A 16,847-nucleotide genomic window follows, 5' to 3' on the forward strand; every position below is an offset into this window, starting at 1 on the left:
GCGTGTTTGGGGTCCCCGGTTCCCGAGAGCCGTGGTCCTCATCCTTGCTAATTCTCTCTCGCGCAGCTAACCCGATGCTGCTGCGGAGACGCCTGGACCCTGAGGTTATTTTCCGCGCTGCTTCGCAGTTGCACGGTGGCCGCCGCTGTGAATCGCGATGTGTTTCCCGGGGCCGCCTGTGGAAACGGCCGCTAGGGGGCGCGCTGCCGGCTGCCGCCGTCCTGAAACGGTTTTGTTCTGAGCCCTGAGTCGGGGTTCAGGGAGAGGTCGGGGTGCAGGGAGAGGTCGGGGTGCAGGCATGGGCCTGAGGGCCTCGGCCTTCCCGGGTCTATTATCATTCGCCGGGATTCTGCGGTCTCCCCGCACGCTGATAGGAACACTCCTACGGCTGAGCAAAGAGGTGGACCAAGGCTTCTTTATAAAGGTTTGTTGAAGCCCACAACTTGCCGGGCGTCGGTGGCGCACGCCTTTAATCCCAGCCCGCGGGAGGCAGAGGCAGGCGGATCTCTGTGAGTTCGAGGCCAGCCTGGTCTCCAAAGCGAGTACCAGGACAGCCCCGGTGGTTACCCGGAGAGACCCTGACTTGCGAAACTAAATAAAAAAAAAAAAAGAAAAAACTGTGTAATATATATGTAAATATGTAATATAAGGTATTTATATATTTATTTTTGTTTATCTCCCTTGAACTCAGACATCCCCCTGCCTCTGCCTCCTAGTGCTGGGATTTAAGGCGTGTGTCAGCACCTTTATTTATTTATTTATTTACTTATTCTTGTGGGTGCGCGCCCAAGGACGACTTGCAGAGTCGGCTCCCTCCTTCCACCCTGTGGGTCGCAGAGGTCACCTTTACTCACTGGGCCACCTTTACGTTTCGTGTGCATGTACACGTATGTAGTACTGGGGGCTGTGACCTATGGCCTCTGCTATGCAAGGGCCCTAAGACAAAAAAAAAAAAAAAAAAAGCTCAGTGGTTCAGAGCCCTGGCTGCTCTTCCGGAGGACTGGGTTCAGTTCCCAGCACCCACGTGACAGCTCACAACTGTCTGTGACTTCAGTTCTAGGGAACCTGACACCGTCACACAGACTTACATGCAGGCAAAACAACAGTGCTCGTCAAAACAAAACAAAGAAACAAAAAACCCAATAGCAACAACAGTAAACTAAATTGAAAAGTAGCACAACTTAGCTGGAGAGTCAGATATTGCTGTTTTGGTGGGTTTTTTGTTTGTTTGTTTGTTTGGTTTTGTTTATTTATTTATTTATTTATTTATTTTGGTTTTTTTCGAGACAGGGTTTCTCTGTGGCTTTGGAGGCTGTCCTGGAACTCGCTCTGTAGACCAGGCTGTTTTTTTTTTTTGGGGGGGGGTTGTTGCTTGTTTGCTTGTTTGTTTTTTGGTTTTGGTTTGCTTTTTTGGCATAGCCCTGGCCGGCCTAGAACTCACTACCTAGATCAGACCGGTCTCTGACTCACAGAGATTTGCCTACTTTTGCCTCCTGGGTGCAGAGGGAATTTTGTGGGGTTAGTTCCCTCCTTCCATTTTGTGGGTTCCAGGGATTGAAGGCAGGGCGTCAGGCTTGGCTGCAAGTGCCTCTACGCCCTGAGCCATCTTGCAGCCCCTCTCTGTTTTATTTATTTATTTTTTAAGATTTTATTTATTTATTATATTCAACATTCTGCTTCCATGTCTATCTGCACACCAGAAGAGGGCACCAGATCGCATTACAGATGGTTGTGAGCCACCGTGTAGTTGCTGGGAACTGAACTCAGGACCTCTGGAAGAGTAGTCGGTGCTCTTAACCTCTGAGCCATCTTGCAGCCCCTCTGTTTTATTAGCAAGCTGCCACACCGCATGGCATCCCTATTATATGCAAACTCTGTGTGTGTAACTCCTTCTCAGCACCTCTGTGTCTGTCTCCTGCAATGACATGCACAGCAAGAGCAAAGTTATACAGTGATGAACAAACAATCCTTAACATTTTTGTGTTTGTCTTTGCTGTAATCTATTTCTGACAAGCAATGCTGGCTCGCTTCCAAGGCAGCAAGTAACATTTTCTTTACAAATGGTATTTGTTCTATTTTATTCTGCTTGCTTGTGGTGCTGAGGTTGGAACTTGGGGCCCTTTGCATGCTAGGGTACCTCTGTACCACTGAGCCATGTCCCCTGCCCTTGCTGGAGGATTCTACCGCTGCGCTGCATTCCCTTTGACCTTTTTTTGTTTTTGTTTTTGTTTTTCGAGACAGGGTTTCTCTGTGGTTTTGTAGCCTGTCCTCTTGTAGACCAGGCTGGTCTGGAACTCACAGAGATCGGCCTGTCTCTGCCTCCCGAGTGCTGGGATTAAAGGCATGCACCACCAACACCCGGCCCCTTTGACCAAAAGACTTTTTATTTTTACTTTATGTGCATTGGTGTTTTTGCCTGCATGCCTGTCTGTGTGAGGGTGTCAAGTCCTCTGGAACTGGAGTTACAGATAGTTGTGAGTCACCATGTGGATGCTGGGAATTGAACCACGGTGTCTCTAAAGGACCCAGAATTGAACCAGTCGACAGTGTCATAGCTAAAGGACCCAGCAAGTGCTGGGTATTAAACACAGGACCTTATACTTGCTAGGCAAGTGCTCTCTCTCTCTCTCTCTCTCTCTCTCTCTCTCTCTCTCTCTCTCTCTCATTTTGTTTTTTGCTTTTCAAGACAGGGTTTCTCTGTGTAGCTTTGCTCTGGAGACCAGGCTGGCCTCCAACTCACAGAGATCCGCCTGCCTCTGCCTCCCGAGAGCTGGGATTAAAGGCCATTCGACACCAATGCCTGGCTGGCAAGTGCTCGTTCACTAAACCACATCCCTAGAACGAGCCATTAGTATAAGGTTCTCACAAGGGGGTGATTGACATTTGGAAAACAGTACCATTATCGTAACTAACCTACTAACTAACCATAGAAGTTTCTAGGATTGAGCATCTCTGCTAGGTCACACTTGGAAAATATAATTATGTATATGTGTGTACACAGGACATAGACTGATGCCCTCTGACGTCATGGAGACAGTTGTCTTCTGGTCTTTACTGCTGTGTTTCACCTGTATGTGTGTCTGTGCCCCACAGCACACACAGAGGCCAGAAGAGGGCATCGGATCCCCTGAGACTGGAGTTAAAGGAGGCTGTGAACCCTGGAAGGGAGCTGGGAAACCCTGGGCCTCTGGAAGAGCAACTGGTGCTCTTAACTGCTGAGCCACCTCTCCAGCCCCGAATTTCTATACCTTTATGTACATTCCCCGAATTCAGCTCATACCACACCTCTGTAGAAAGTGCCTTTAACGACTGAACTCAATCACAGATTTTAAATCTTCCCCCCCCCTTTTTTGTGAGACGGGTCTAATTGTAGATGATATATTTTCATATTTATTTATTTGTTTTTTTTTTCAGGTCATGGTTTCTCTGCGTAACAGCCCTGGCTGTCCTGGAAGTCACTCTGTAGACCAGGCTGGCCTCGAACTCACGGAGATCCACCTATCTCTGTCATGTCTGGCTTTCTTTCTTTCTTTTTAACATTTATCTATTTGAAGGCATGTGTGAGGGTCCACAAGAACAACTTAAAGGGGCCATTTCTGATCTTTCACAATGTAGTTCCCAGAAACGGAACTCGTGGGATCAGCTTGGAGGTAGGTGCTTTTCATCAGCCCCAGTAATTAATTTTCTAACTTTTATTTGGAAATCATTAAAATGACACTTTTCTGTGTATTGTAGGTGAGTGCAGGCATGTGATGGAGCACAGATGGAAGATTGCAGACTACGGGGTCAATTCTCTCTTTCTAACATGGTAGATTTAGAAGATCTCATTCAGACCATTCCGGTTTGTACCAGATGGGCCATCTTGCAGCCCCCAATCATTTCTTCCTTCCTTCCTTCCTTCCTTTTTTTTTTTTTTTTTTTTTGAGACAGGGTCTCTGCACATAGCTCTGGCTGTCCCGAAACTCACTGTGCAGACCAGGCTGGTCTCAGACTCCAATATCCACCTGCCTCTGACTCCTGAGTGCTGGGATTTAAGGATTGCACTACCACTAGCGGTGTATTTTTTAAAAATACTTTTCAGTAGCCGGGCGTTGGTGGCACACGCCTTTTAGTCCCAGCACTCGGGAGGCAGAGGCAGGCAGATCTCTCTGAGTTTGAGGCCAGCCTGTGTGTATAAAGCTACACAGAGAAACCCTGTCTCGAAAAACAAACAAAAACCAAAAAAACAACTTTTCGGTGTAGGAAGGTGTAAGTGGAGGGGCCTGAAAGCACAGAAGGCCGTGGATTTTCCACAGGAGTCTTTATTACAGTGTAAATCCAAGCTCAGGGCTCGACTGGACCCCATGCAAAGCCCCAGCATAGGGGTTGGTGGCTTCAGAGACACCAACCTCTCACGGCGCCTCCAGCGGCGGGTCACGGAAGTGCAGGACAGCGTCTGACTACTCAACTACAAGTCCCAGCAGGCTCCGCGGCCAAGGAGCGGGGGCCTTTCCTGGACTCTTAGAGCAGAGCCTCTTAGGAAATGTAGTCCGGGTCGCTTAGGCACTTCCCACCGGGAAATGGCTCGGCCGAGTGGGAGAGGCTGTGGATGCTCGGGAAGAGAAGGGAAACAGGACTGCTGGGGTGTGGGCAGGAGTCCCTCGGGCAGAGACACCTCTCTCATTCGGCTTTGGCTTTGGATCCGGTCCCCGGGATTTTAGCTCGGATCCTGAGGGAGCAAAATTAGGGAGATAGATGGAGGAGGTGTGGAAGGTTACTGAGTGCTCGAAGCTGGCCCCTGCCCTCCGCCTGAGGACCTGCTCTGAGAAAGAGACAATATGCCCTGGGAGATTTGGGGATAGAATAATGAAAGAATAATGGAAAAACAAAACAAACCCCACAAACATCGACAGATACCCCAGGCTCCGTCCCCCTCCCTGTCATCACCTCTGGAACTTACTTAGCTTTGAGGTGGCTCAGCTGATTGGTCACCAACCCCACATACTGGTCGATCTGGGCCTGGGGAGACCAAAGAGGCAAGAGGTTCCGGGTGACTGGTGTGGGATGCTGCCTCCAGCTCTCACGGCTCCCAACCACAAGAGGCAGGGTCTACAGCTCCCGTTTCAACCGGGAGAATCATAACCGCCCCTCTGCTTCTGCTGTTTTGAAACAAGGTCTCATGCAGCCCCGGCTGGCCTCAGACTTGCAACGTAGCTGAGGCTGGCCTTGCATTTCTGCTCTTTCTGTTTCCAGCTCCCAAGTGCTGGGGTTACAGGTTTGCGTCACCACACGCTGGTTTTATACACTCAGGAACAAAAAACCCCGAAGCTTCGCGCGTGCTAGGCCAGGACTCTATTCACTCAGCCCATGTTTTAGTTTTTCAGACAGGGCTTTGTTACATAGCCCTAACTAGCCTTGAACATACAGAGATCCTCCTGTCTCAGCCTCTTGGGTTCTCAAATTGTACAATTTTTTTGATGGCACAGGCATTAAACCCAAGGATTTCCGCTGTCCAGACCTGCGGTTCTCAGCCTTCCTACTGCTGCAACCCAGTTCCTCGTGTGTCAAAACCCCCTAAACCATAAAACCACTGTATAAGGGCATTAAAGTTCCCAAAGCGTTTTGACCTACGTGTGAGGACCACTGGTCTAGACCCTTCCACATTCAAAGTGTCCTGTCTCCCTTCCGTGAGACATGCCCCCAGCCCCTCACTGTTGGAGTCTAAGCAACTGATCTTTAAGCCATACCATCTTCCTTCCTCACTCTCCTGAGTGCTGGGTGGCAGCAGGGCTCCTGAGTCTGCCTGGGACACATCTGTGGGACCCTGGTTATAGAAAGGAGGCAGCCACACCAGCCGTTCTTTTGTTTTGTTTTGTTTTGTTTTCTCGAGACAGGGTTTCTCTGTGTAGCTCTGGAGGCTGTCCTGGCACTCGCTCTGGAGACCAGGCTGGTCTCGAACTCACAGAGATCCCACTGCCTCTGCCTCCCGAGTGCTGGGATTAAAGGCGTGCGCCACCAACGCCCGGTGATGGCAGTGTTATTAACTGCTGAGCCATCTCTCCAGTCAGTCCCCACACCAGCCATTTCTGGCTTCCATGTTGACAACGGAGAGTTTTGCCATACTCACCTGGTGTTGTCTGTACAGGAGGGGGACGGTGAACAAAGCAACCACTCCTAGAAGATACAGAAAAGGGAGAGGGGTCAGGTTCTCCTAGCAGAGAGGGACAGCTCCATGTGGGACCCTACCCCTCATTAGACCTCAACAAACCACTCCCCCGAGCCTCCAATCCCACTGCCTTCCCAGCTCACCCAGGATGACAAGGGTCAAGCCGTTGAAGACGGCTCCCACGAAGGTCAAGATATAGAAGAGAAGGGCCAGCTGCGGGGTGAGAGTCCGTGTCAGAAACAGTGACAGGCCGTGAACCCCGCCCCCCCCCACCGTGGGCACAGAGGGCAGAGTTGAGAGTCCAGGAGCCATGGTGCGGTGGGGGTACCTTGAGAGAATCCACCAGGTCTTCTACCAGGAAGAAATGCCGCAGCTGTGTGACTGTGGAGACCACGTGTGAAGCAATCAGCTGGGACAAACGTTCTGTCTGCTCCCGAGTCAGGGTCAGGTCCATGTCCAGGTAGGCCCTGATGGGATCAAGGAGGTGGTGTGAGCCTGTGTGCGTGTGCGTGTGCGTGTGTGTGTGTGTGTGTGTGTGTGTGTGTGTGTGACTGAGGGACTCAGACTTGGGCAAGTGGCTTTAAAACAAGGGTCAGGATGGGACGTTTGGTAGACGACCAGAGTTAGGGTCGAGGATCTTTGTAGAAAGGGCTAGAGTCACCAGGTAGTGGTGGCACATGCCTTTGATCCCAGCCTTCGGGAGGCAGAGACAGGTGGATGAATTTGAGGCCAGCCTGGTCTACAGAGCGAGTTCCAGGACAAGCTCCAATGCTACACAGAGAAACCCTGTCTCAAAAAAAACAAGCAAACAAAAAATAAAGAAAGGGCTAGGGTCGAGTTTTGGGTTAGGAAAGAGAGTCAAGGAAAAGGAGGGGACCAGGACTGGGGACCAGGGCTCATGACCAGGATGGAAAAGGATGAGAGTGGTCAATGCATGAGCTGAGGTCAAGGGTCACAGCGGATGGTCAGCTGAGGCTGGCTGGGAGTTCTCACTGGAAAGGGTTGGTGCCATCACCCCGGTGCACGGCCTGCAGCACTTTGCGGTAAACCCTGAGAGAGATGGTGGCGCAGAGACCCAGCAGGGCCAGGTACGCAGCCACAGACACCACGCTAAAGTGCAGGAGGCAGAGGAGAGAGGCCATGAGGCCCGTGAAGACGGCTCCAGACGTCCTGGTGTCCTTCCAGTACAGCAGGTCTGCCACTGTGGAGAAGAAAAGTTGGGGCTCGGACCTCACCTGGCTAACTTCACTTTGTTTTTAGGAGACCAGGTTTCATTGTGAAGCAAAAGCTGACTTCAAACTCTGCTGCCCTGGAGGGTCTTAAACTCATGATTAGTCTAATTCTTTCTTTCTTTTTCTTAGACTGGGTCTTACTCTTAGCCCAGGCTGGCCTCAAACTCAAGGCAATCCTTCTGCCTCCACCGCCTGAGAGCTGAGAATCAAACCTAGGGCTTCATGGGTGGCTGGAGAGATGGCTCAGAGATGGCTGTTCTTCCAGAGGTCCTGAGTTCAATTCCCATCAACCACACGGTGGCTCACAATCATCTATAATGAGATCTGGTGCCCTCTTGTGGCCTGCAGGCTTACATACAGGCAGAACACTGCGCATGTAATAAATAAATAAATAAATAAATAAATAAATCTTAAAAACAACAACTACAGCCAGGAGTTGGTGACACACACCTTTGACCCCAGCACTCGGGAGGCAGAGGCAGGCGTATCTCTGTGAGTTCGAGACCAGCCTGGTCTACAAGAGTGAGTGCCAGGATAGGCTCCAGAGCTACACAGAGAAACCCTGTCTCGAAAAAACAACAACAAAAAACCTTAGGGCTTCATGCATGTTAGACAAGAACTCTACCAATTGAGCTACATGCACTGACCGGTCTTATTTATTTGTTTGTTTACTTATTTATTGGAGACAGGGGCTCGCTATGTAGCTCTGGCTATCCTGGAATTTACTATATAGTCCAGGGTGGTCTTGAACTCACAGAGATTCACTTGCCTCTGCCTCTGAAGTGCTGGGGTGAAAGCGTGTGCCACCATGCCTGGCTCTGGATTAAAGGGCCCCGAAATACTGTGGCTGTGACATTCTTCATCTTTCTCAACTCTGAACTCAATGTGGGGCGTCACTCGCTTTGTTTTGGGCTCCCTCCCCTTGCCACAGCAGTGTGGCTAGAGGCCCCCTTCTTGTGATGTCCTCACCTCAGTATTTCTCTGTTTCTGAGATACACTCCCAAGGTTGGAAACCACTTGGGTGGGCCTGTTTCCTATTCTTTTTTTATTCCTTTGGTTTTTACAGACAGCATTTCTCTGTATTGTTTTGGAACCTGTCCTGGCACTCTCTCTGGAGACCAGGCTGGCCTCGAACTCACAGAGATCCGCCTGTCTCTGCCTCCTGAGTGCTGGGGTTAAAGGCATGAGCCACCAACGCCCATCATGCTCCCTATTCTTTAACGGTATAAACTTTGTCAAACCGCTCACACAAGGAAGACTAACAATTTACGTGTGGCTGGCGGTGAGTTTGTTTTCTACGGCCTTGGCTGCCCTGGAACCTAGAGCCATCCTCCTGCCTCTGTCTCCCAAGTGCTGGGGTGACAGGGCTGTGCCGCCATGCCCTAGTTACCAAAACATTTTTTAAACTCCCAAGTGTATGGTTACACCACCTGACATTTTGAACCTTAAACACAAACTACTGACCCCCTCCCAGAGGCGGTGAGCTCACTCATCAAGCTAGGCCGGAGAGCCCTTGGTTGGGGACCTGCAGCCTCCAAGGGCTCACCCACAGCTCTCCAGCCCTCCCATGAAGCCACACCCATGTGAGCTCCAAACTTTTGATTTCAGTGCTCTTCTTCCATTTCCTCCCAGCTGATTCACCCGAGCCCACCTTTAGTGCTGTCAAAACAACCCATTCCACCTGCCAGGGGCCTGGGCTGCTGGCTCTCAGAGTCTGGTCCCACTACAGAGGAGTCCCCTCTCCCTAAAGCAGGGGGCCCCTCCCTGGCTGTCTCCCCAAAGTCAGATACCGGGGTGGGGGAGGGGCCGGGTCGCCTGAGGCGGGGCTAAGTTTAGGCTCGCAGGCGGGAGGGGGCCTCCTGCAGCTGTGCTGGCACATCCAGCCCCTGAGTGACACTCAGCGCGGCGGCCAGGACTCCAGGCTGGGGGAGGGGAACCTCCCTGCTCCCGGGGCCCCAAAGCTCTGGTTTAAAGAAGGGACCCCGAGTTCCCTCAACGTCCTCCCAGGACGCCCCCCGACCCCCTCCTCCCCAGTCCCAGCATGCAGATCTGACAAGTCCAAACACCCAGGTGGAAACCAGGCCCCAGATCGCCAGGAGGAAAGGACGAATCCGAACCCCCTTTCCGTTCCGGGACCCCGGTTCCAGGCCGCCCCGCGAGCCCCACCTTTGCTCCCCATCTCGGCTCCGAGAGAGCGGCTGCAGACGCCCGGCTTCTGGGGGTTTTGCCCACTTGAGTGGGACCCGAGGGGAAGAGCAGAGGGGAAGGGCCCCTTCCTACCCGACCAATGGCTGTCCAGAGAGGTGGGGACAGTTCCCAAATTGGAACTTTGTAAATAGACAAGGAGTCCTCTTGAACCAACTGCCTGCGGTTCCTGGAGGCCCAGGCTTTTTAAACTAAAGCGGAGGGTGCCAAAGACCAACGAATGGATCCAGTTCGGTGGGAAAAGCGGAACGTTTTGTTTTGTTTTTGAGACAAGGTCTTGCTGTGAAGCCCCGGCTGACCTGGAATCCACCAAGATGCACTTGTCTAATCCTCCAGAGTGCTGGGATTAAAGGTGTGCATTCCCCATCATGCCTAGCCTGGGTAAAAGTTTAGTCTGGGGGGTTTTTGTTTTGTTTTGTTTAATTTTTTTCATCTTATATGTGCATTGGTGTTTTGCCTGCATGCATCCCTGTGTGAGGACGTCAGAGATCCTAGAACTGGAGTTACCGACAGGTGTGAGCTGCCATGTGTGTGCGTTGGGAATTGAACCTGGGTCCTTCGGAAGATCGATCCTTGCTCTTAACCGCTGAGCCGTCTCTCCAGCCCCCTTGTTTTTTTGTTTGTTTGTTATTGGTTTTGTTTTTTAACACAGTGTCTCATGTAGCCCAGGCTGGCCTTGAACTCCCAATCTTCCCATCTCCGCCTCCCAAGTGCTGGGAGTACAGGCGTCCGCCACCATACTTGGCAAGAGGAAATCTGTTTCGTGTGTTGTGGATCTTTGTGTGAGTATGCCCACATGAGTGCAGGTGACAAAAGACGCCACAAGGGCATCAGATCTCAGAAGCTAGAGCAGCAGCTGGGCCACACTCCTGCTCTCCGAAAGTAAAGTAACTGCTTATAACAGCTAATCCATCTCTTTAGCCCAAAAGTAAGGTTTTGTAAAGGCTCGGGGTCGGGGGTGGAGGTGGTTCGGCGCATAAAAGAATTTGCAGTGCAAGCCCGACGTCCTGCGTCTGATCCCAGAACCCAGGGAAAGAGCTGGATTGGGTGTTGAGCCTCGGCAATCCCAACCACTTCTATGAGATGAGAGGCTGCAACAGCAGAATTGCCTGGAAGCTCTCAGCCGCCTAGCCTGGAGTAGGCAATGTAGCAACAGAAATGAGAGTCTCTGCCTCGGATCTCTGTGAGTTCGGCTATGCCGTGGGTTCTAACCCCTACCCTACGCTCTACACCCCCACCCTCACGCTCCACACAGACTCTGCCTCTACAAGGTGAAAGGTGAAGATGGAAGATGGACTCCTAAAAGTTGTCCTGAGAGGGACTGCAGAGCGACTCAGTGGGGAGCACTCAGGGCTCTTGCTGAAGTCCTGGGTTCAGTCCCCAGCTCCCACCCGTTAGCTCACAAGTATCCTAGCTCCAGTTATAGGGGATGTGTCTCCTCTTCTGACCTCCAGAGGCACCAAGTATGTGCACAGTGCATAGATATACATGCAGGCAAAACCATACACACCTAAACTAAAATAAACAGCACCAGGCAGTTTAACCCCGACCCTTTAATTCCAGCACTCAAGAGGCCGAGACAGGTGGATCTCTATGAGTTCAGGGTCAACCTTGAGACACGGTCTGAACTATGCAGCCTGAACTAGACTAGAGCTTACTATGCAGACTAGGCCAGCCTTAAAAATAACCAAGATACCCCGACTAATAAAGTCCTTTCTTATACAAAAAAAAAAAAAAAAAAAAAAAAAAGATACACCTGCCTCTGCCTCCCAGGGGCTGAGATTTAAGGTATACGCTGCCAGGCCAGGCCTGATTAATTAAAAAAAAAAAAATTTAAAGTCCCATGGGCACACTCAGCTTCTAGACAGTGCACTCTGAAAAAGGGAGGATTAATTTTTTTTTCACATCTCCCAACCCCAGTGTTCCACGTAGCATTGATTTTGTGTACAGAAAGAGCCAATGGGGCCAGACGGTGGTGGTGGGGCACACCTTTAATCCCAGCACTAGGGAGGCAGAGGCAGGTGAATCTGTGAGTTTGAGGCCAGCCTGGTCTACAGAGCGAGTGCCAGGACAGCCAGGGCTACACACAGGGAAACCCACCCTGTCTGGAAAAATCAAAAAAGAAAAGAAAAAAAATACAGGGAGAGACAGAGAGAGGGAGGGAGAAAGAGAGAAACACAGAGAGAGGGGGAGAGAGGGAAAGAGAGAGCGGGAGAGAGGGAGAGAGAGAAAAAACAGCCCAGTGGAAGAAACAGCGTCTGGTGGCTGCAGGCCTGTGATCCCAGCTGAGGCTCAGGCCGGTGGGTGGCGTTCAAAGCCAGTGTGGAGAAGGCCCTGGAGTTAGTTACCACTGTGAATGTGCATTGTGGGGGAGAACCCCCAAACCACACACCCTTTGGTAAAGGGGACTTGGGGGGACTCGCTTCTCCCTTGTTCTTGGGTCCTGTGTCAAGCCTGTCAATCTCCCCATCCCCAGGTGATCACAAACATGCTTACCTAGAAGGAGCGGCTCCAATGCGAATTCTGATTGGTCTGTGCTATCGCCGCACTGTGCCGTGATTGGGTCGTCCTGCTCCAGAGGCCGCCAACGCTCTCCTTCCTCGTTCAGCAGAGGCTCATCAGGACCGGAGTTTGAGTTCGAATCTTGCGATCTTGGTGGGGATGGGGTATGAGCCCGGGGGGTCCCGGAGCTGGGGCTAGGCTGAGGAGTCAGGACCTCAAGGTGCGAACGTAGAGCCTGAGCAAGTCGGAGTTGCAGGTTCGTGTCTGGTGTCACAGAGAGAGAAGGCCGTGAGCTTCCGCCTTCTCGAGCCACACAGCCTCCGAGCACCTCTGAGATCTCACCTTTGTTAGCCTCGATGGCCTCCAATCCATCAGGCTCCTCGTTCTCCAGTGGGGTGGAGCTGCTGGTGGCCGAATCCTCCCCTGATCCCGCACCCCGGGCAGCCCAGCCCAGCTGGTCCAGCTGCAGCCTCAGGTCCTCCAGCGGGCGCTCAGCTGGAAGCACGGTGTCCGGGTCACCTCGGCGCCCTGGCTCTGGGGACTGACTCAGGCTAGGGATGCTCTCCAAGCTGTCACCCAGGCCGGGCTGTGGGGGTGGGTCTCGCGGTTCTGAGACTGAACGTCCCTGGGGCCGGGGGCGACGAGCAACCGAGTCCCGACGGCCCCCAGAGCCCACCACGCCGTCGAAGGCGATGTAGGAAAAGGTCAACTCCCTTGGGGTACCCCAGTCCTGCGACGTGGTCTCCTCCTCGTCGTCCTCTGAGAATTCCCGGGCTGTGTGTAGCTCTCGGAAATCCGAGTCGTCATTCCCTCCTGCAGTGGGAGAGGGGCTCTCAGCCTCTCCAAACCACCCCGTCGTCAGACCCCTCCACGTCCTCCAACCCCACTTACCTTCTGTGGAATCGGGGGTAGAAGAGGCTGTAGACGGAGCTTCTTCTGCAACGAGAAAGAAAGAGAGTCTAGCGGCTCAGACCGTCTAAACCACAGACATGAGCTGTCACAGTCGTGCAGGTGCATGCTGCCAACCCGACTCACGAAAGTTGACCTCGGACCTCCACACTCAGAACCCAGGACCAGTGGAGCACCCCCCCACACACACACAGATGCACACAAAAGTGGCATATGCCTTTAATCCCAGCATTTGGGAGGCAGAGGCTGTGAGTTCCAGACCAGCCTGGTCTACAAAGCAAGTTCCAGGACAGCCAGGGCTACACAGAGAAATCCTGTCTCCAAAAAAAACAAAACAAAACAAAACAAAAACAAAAAAAAACAAAACAAAAAAAAAACAAAAAAAATGTTTAAAAATAAATAACAATATAAGCATGGAAGTGCACCAATGCAGGAGGCCTGGACAGCTGCTGGAACTAAAATAATCTTAGAATATTTGAACCATGGGTCATTTTGCATTCTCTGTACAGACCATAAACCTGTAGGGCATTGATATTAGAATCTCAGAGCTGCAGGCCTGATGGACACAGGCTTGTGCTCCCAACTATTGGAGACTGAAGGAGGACGACCACCAGCTCAAGGCCTGCCTGGGCAAGTTAGCAAGATTGTTTCAAAATAAAATGCAACAGCCAGCCCCTGCATGGTGGCGCACACCTTTAATCCTAGCACTCGGGAGGCAGAGGCAGGTGGATTTCCGAGTTCAAGACCAGCCTGGTCTACAGAACGAGTGCCAGGACAGCCAGGGCTACACAGAGAAACCCTGTCTAGAAAATCCAAAAGCAAACAAATGATAGATAGATAGACTGGGAATACTCAGAAGTAAACCATTTACCAGCATACAGGAAGCCCTAGATTCAGTCAATCCATATACACCTGGGAGGGGGGTGTGAGAAGAGGGGACGGGAGGAAAGAGGGGAAGGAAGAGGAAGAAGAGGGAGAAAGGGGAAAAAGGAAAAGAAGAAGGGAGAGATGCCTGTCTCACTTGCTGCTCTTGCGGAGAACCCGATTTCAATCCCAGCACACACACACACATGGCGGCTCACAACCATCTGCAGAGCTCATCCCAAAGAGTCAGAGGGCCTCTTCTAGATAGAGGGCACTGCCTGCCCGTGGCGCACAGACAGACATGAAGGCAAACATCCTACATATATAAAATAAAAAAAATATGCCTTTACATATGTGGGAGGCAGAGGCAGAAGGATCTCTGTGAGTTCAAGGTTAGCCTGGTCTACAGAGTGAGTTCCAGGTCAGTCAGGGCTGTTACACAGAAAAATAGTCTCAAAAAAAAAAAAAAACATAGAAGAATAAAAATTAGCGACTTGGAGAGATAGCTCAGTGGTTAAGATCACTGGCTGCTCTTCCAGAGGTCCTGAGTTCAATTCCCAGTAACCACGTGGTGGCTCACAGCCCTCTATAGTGGGATCTGATGCCCTCTTCTGGCCTGCAGGTGTACATACAGATAGAACACTGTATACATAAAATAAGTAAGTCTTAAAAAGTGAAATAAATAAAAACAAAGACACAGAGGAGGAAAGGGATGATGGGAGGACCACTGAGGCCAAGGAATTTTAGAGGTTCTGATATACGGCCAAGGATGTAGCCCAGCAGGCTGAGTGTGCACCCGCAGTGCAAAAAGCCCCAGGTTCCATCCCCAGCATCAAACAGACAGGGGGTGATAGTCTACGCCTGAGAAGAAGTGAAGGAAGTAGGATCAGAAGCTCAAGATTAACCTACATATACAACATATACAGTCCCAGTTCAGCCTGGGCTACAGGAAGCTTGATATCACAGTTTTCAGAGTAGGGGCCTTGGGAAATTTCAGTTCATTCAACAACCATTCACCAAGCACATGTTATGTGGCAGGCACTGTTCTGGGCCCCGGAGCATGTTATGAACAAATTCGACAAAACTCCTGACTTCATAAAGTTACACTCTGTGCAAGAGTCCATAGTGGAAGAGTTGGTAAAACGTGGAGTCAGACAAGGCAGGGCAAGCTTGATACACGAGCGTCTTCAAGGCCTTTCTGATGGCATCAGACCTCAGACCCGAAGGAAGTGAGGTCATGAAGATGCCTGGGGAGAAGTCTGCAAAGCCCCTGGGGTAGGCACTGTGGTTAGAAGAGGAGGAATAGGGGTGTAAAGGTTTGGGTGCAGGAGAGTAGAGCTGGGGGCTGGCCTGCCGCATCTCTCTCCCCTTGTGATTTCGGCTAAAGACAAGATCTTTGGACGCTGGGGAGGAGGGGAGCAAGACTAAAAATGTCCCAACCACACATTCTCAGTACTTGGGCATCTGGATACCCAAGACCTGCAAGTGGCTAGATCTGCTAGCGTCGTCGTCGTCGGCACTCCCAGATGTGAGAACCACCCTGTGTGGTAAAGAGAGAGAGCTAGGGCTGATGGCTCTGAACTGAGCACCATCAGGAAGCCAGCCCCTCAGGGCTAGCTTGGGAGCTCTGCACACAGGAGAGCCTCGAAGCCTTCGAAAATAGAAACCGGACCCCCCCTGCCCCGACCTGGCAGGGCAAACCGGAGGCCTGCAGAGGAATGGGGTCGTCAGCAGGGTGAGTTACTACTGAAAGGCCCGCTAGAGGCTCAGTAGTCTTGGCAGCAACCCAAGGATGGTGTTTTTTTTGGGGGGGGGATGGCAGGGGGTCTGACATCCAGGGTGACATCAGGAGTGCCCTATGCGCCGATCATGAGGGTGAGATGCGAGCACGGATGATGAGGGGGGAGTCGATCTTTCTTTTCCCTTCTGACTCACTCCACCCGCCAGCGGCGGCCAGCACCAGGGTCGGGGACAGCTCCCCACGCGCCTGCTCCCTCTCAGACTGGGCGGGGCGACCCCGACCCCCCCCCCCATCCCGGACCCGCAACACGGCGATCTCCTCCGTGAACCCCTCACCTCCGCCCCATCGCACCGGGTCCTCCGGGTCAGGATGCCCCTCCGGGTGCAGCCAAAGCGCGGGGTGGGGGTGGGGGGTGGGGTAGGGGGGAGGGGAGAGGAGGGCTTCCTTTGTCTCCTTCCGCTCCTTCCCCCCCTCGGCGCGGCTCTACCTGGCGCCCGCGGTGCGCGCCAAGGACGGAGACCCGAGAGGGACCCCACGCGGGATCCCGCGCCCCGCACCAGGCCGACGCCCCCCCATACTCACTGCAGTGGGCGAAGACCGGCAGGACCTGCCCCATGGCCCCCCTCCGGCCTGCATCGGGACCCCCGCCCACTCCGGCCGCGCCGCCCTGGGCCTGCGGCCACGGGCGCTCATCTCCGCCGCGTCCCGACGCCGCCGCCATCCTCCCCGGCTGCACCAGCAGCCGCCGCCGCCGCCGCCGCCGCCGCCGGCCGCCGCCGCCGCCCTGCTCGCACGGCGCGGGAGGGCGGGGCCGCGGAGGAGCAGGCACTGCAGCGCAGCGCGGGGCCTGGGCGGGGGCGGGGCCTGAGCGCCTCCGGGGCGGGGCCACCGCTCTACAGGGCGGGGTTTCGAGCTGGAGGGCGCGGCCTCTGGAGGAAGGGGCGGGGCTTGAGTGGACCCTGGGGCCGCAGAGAAGAGAGCATCCAGAAGAAGATGAAGATGCGCGCGGGTCTGAGTGGGTTGGGGGCAAATGACGGCATCCGGAGAGGGTGGGGTGTGCGGTTCTGGGGTAGAGTCCGAGCCTAGGCTTGAAGGTAGCGTGGGAAAGGGGGGCGGGGGGGAAAAGTACTCAGAGGGAACACTTTTTTTGTTTTTTGTTTTTTTTTAAATGAAACTGGGAGTTCTTTTTCTTTTTAAGGTTTTATGTATTTATTATGTATACAACATTCTGCTTCCATGTCTATCTGCA

General features: G+C 52.7%; 1 protein-coding gene across 1 annotated transcript; it reads right to left on the reverse strand.

The window, feature by feature from the left end:
- Positions 1–4,283: 4,283 nt before the first annotated feature.
- Positions 4,284–16,328, reverse strand: Rtn2 (reticulon 2). The gene is made up of 10 exons (XM_027430923.2): positions 16,181–16,328; positions 12,976–13,020; positions 12,427–12,897; positions 12,079–12,348; positions 7,139–7,346; positions 6,474–6,612; positions 6,289–6,358; positions 6,107–6,153; positions 4,940–4,998; positions 4,284–4,708 (listed from the first exon to the last, which is right to left on the reverse strand). The coding sequence occupies exons 1-10, from the start codon at positions 16,317–16,319 to the stop codon at positions 4,660–4,662; spliced, it is 1,497 nt and encodes a 498-aa protein (XP_027286724.1). The 5' UTR covers positions 16,320–16,328; the 3' UTR covers positions 4,284–4,659.
- Positions 16,329–16,847: the final 519 nt, after the last annotated feature.

Source organism: Cricetulus griseus, chromosome 9, assembly GCF_003668045.3.
Source record: "Cricetulus griseus strain 17A/GY chromosome 9, alternate assembly CriGri-PICRH-1.0, whole genome shotgun sequence".
Lineage (NCBI taxonomy): Eukaryota > Metazoa > Chordata > Mammalia > Rodentia > Cricetidae > Cricetulus > Cricetulus griseus.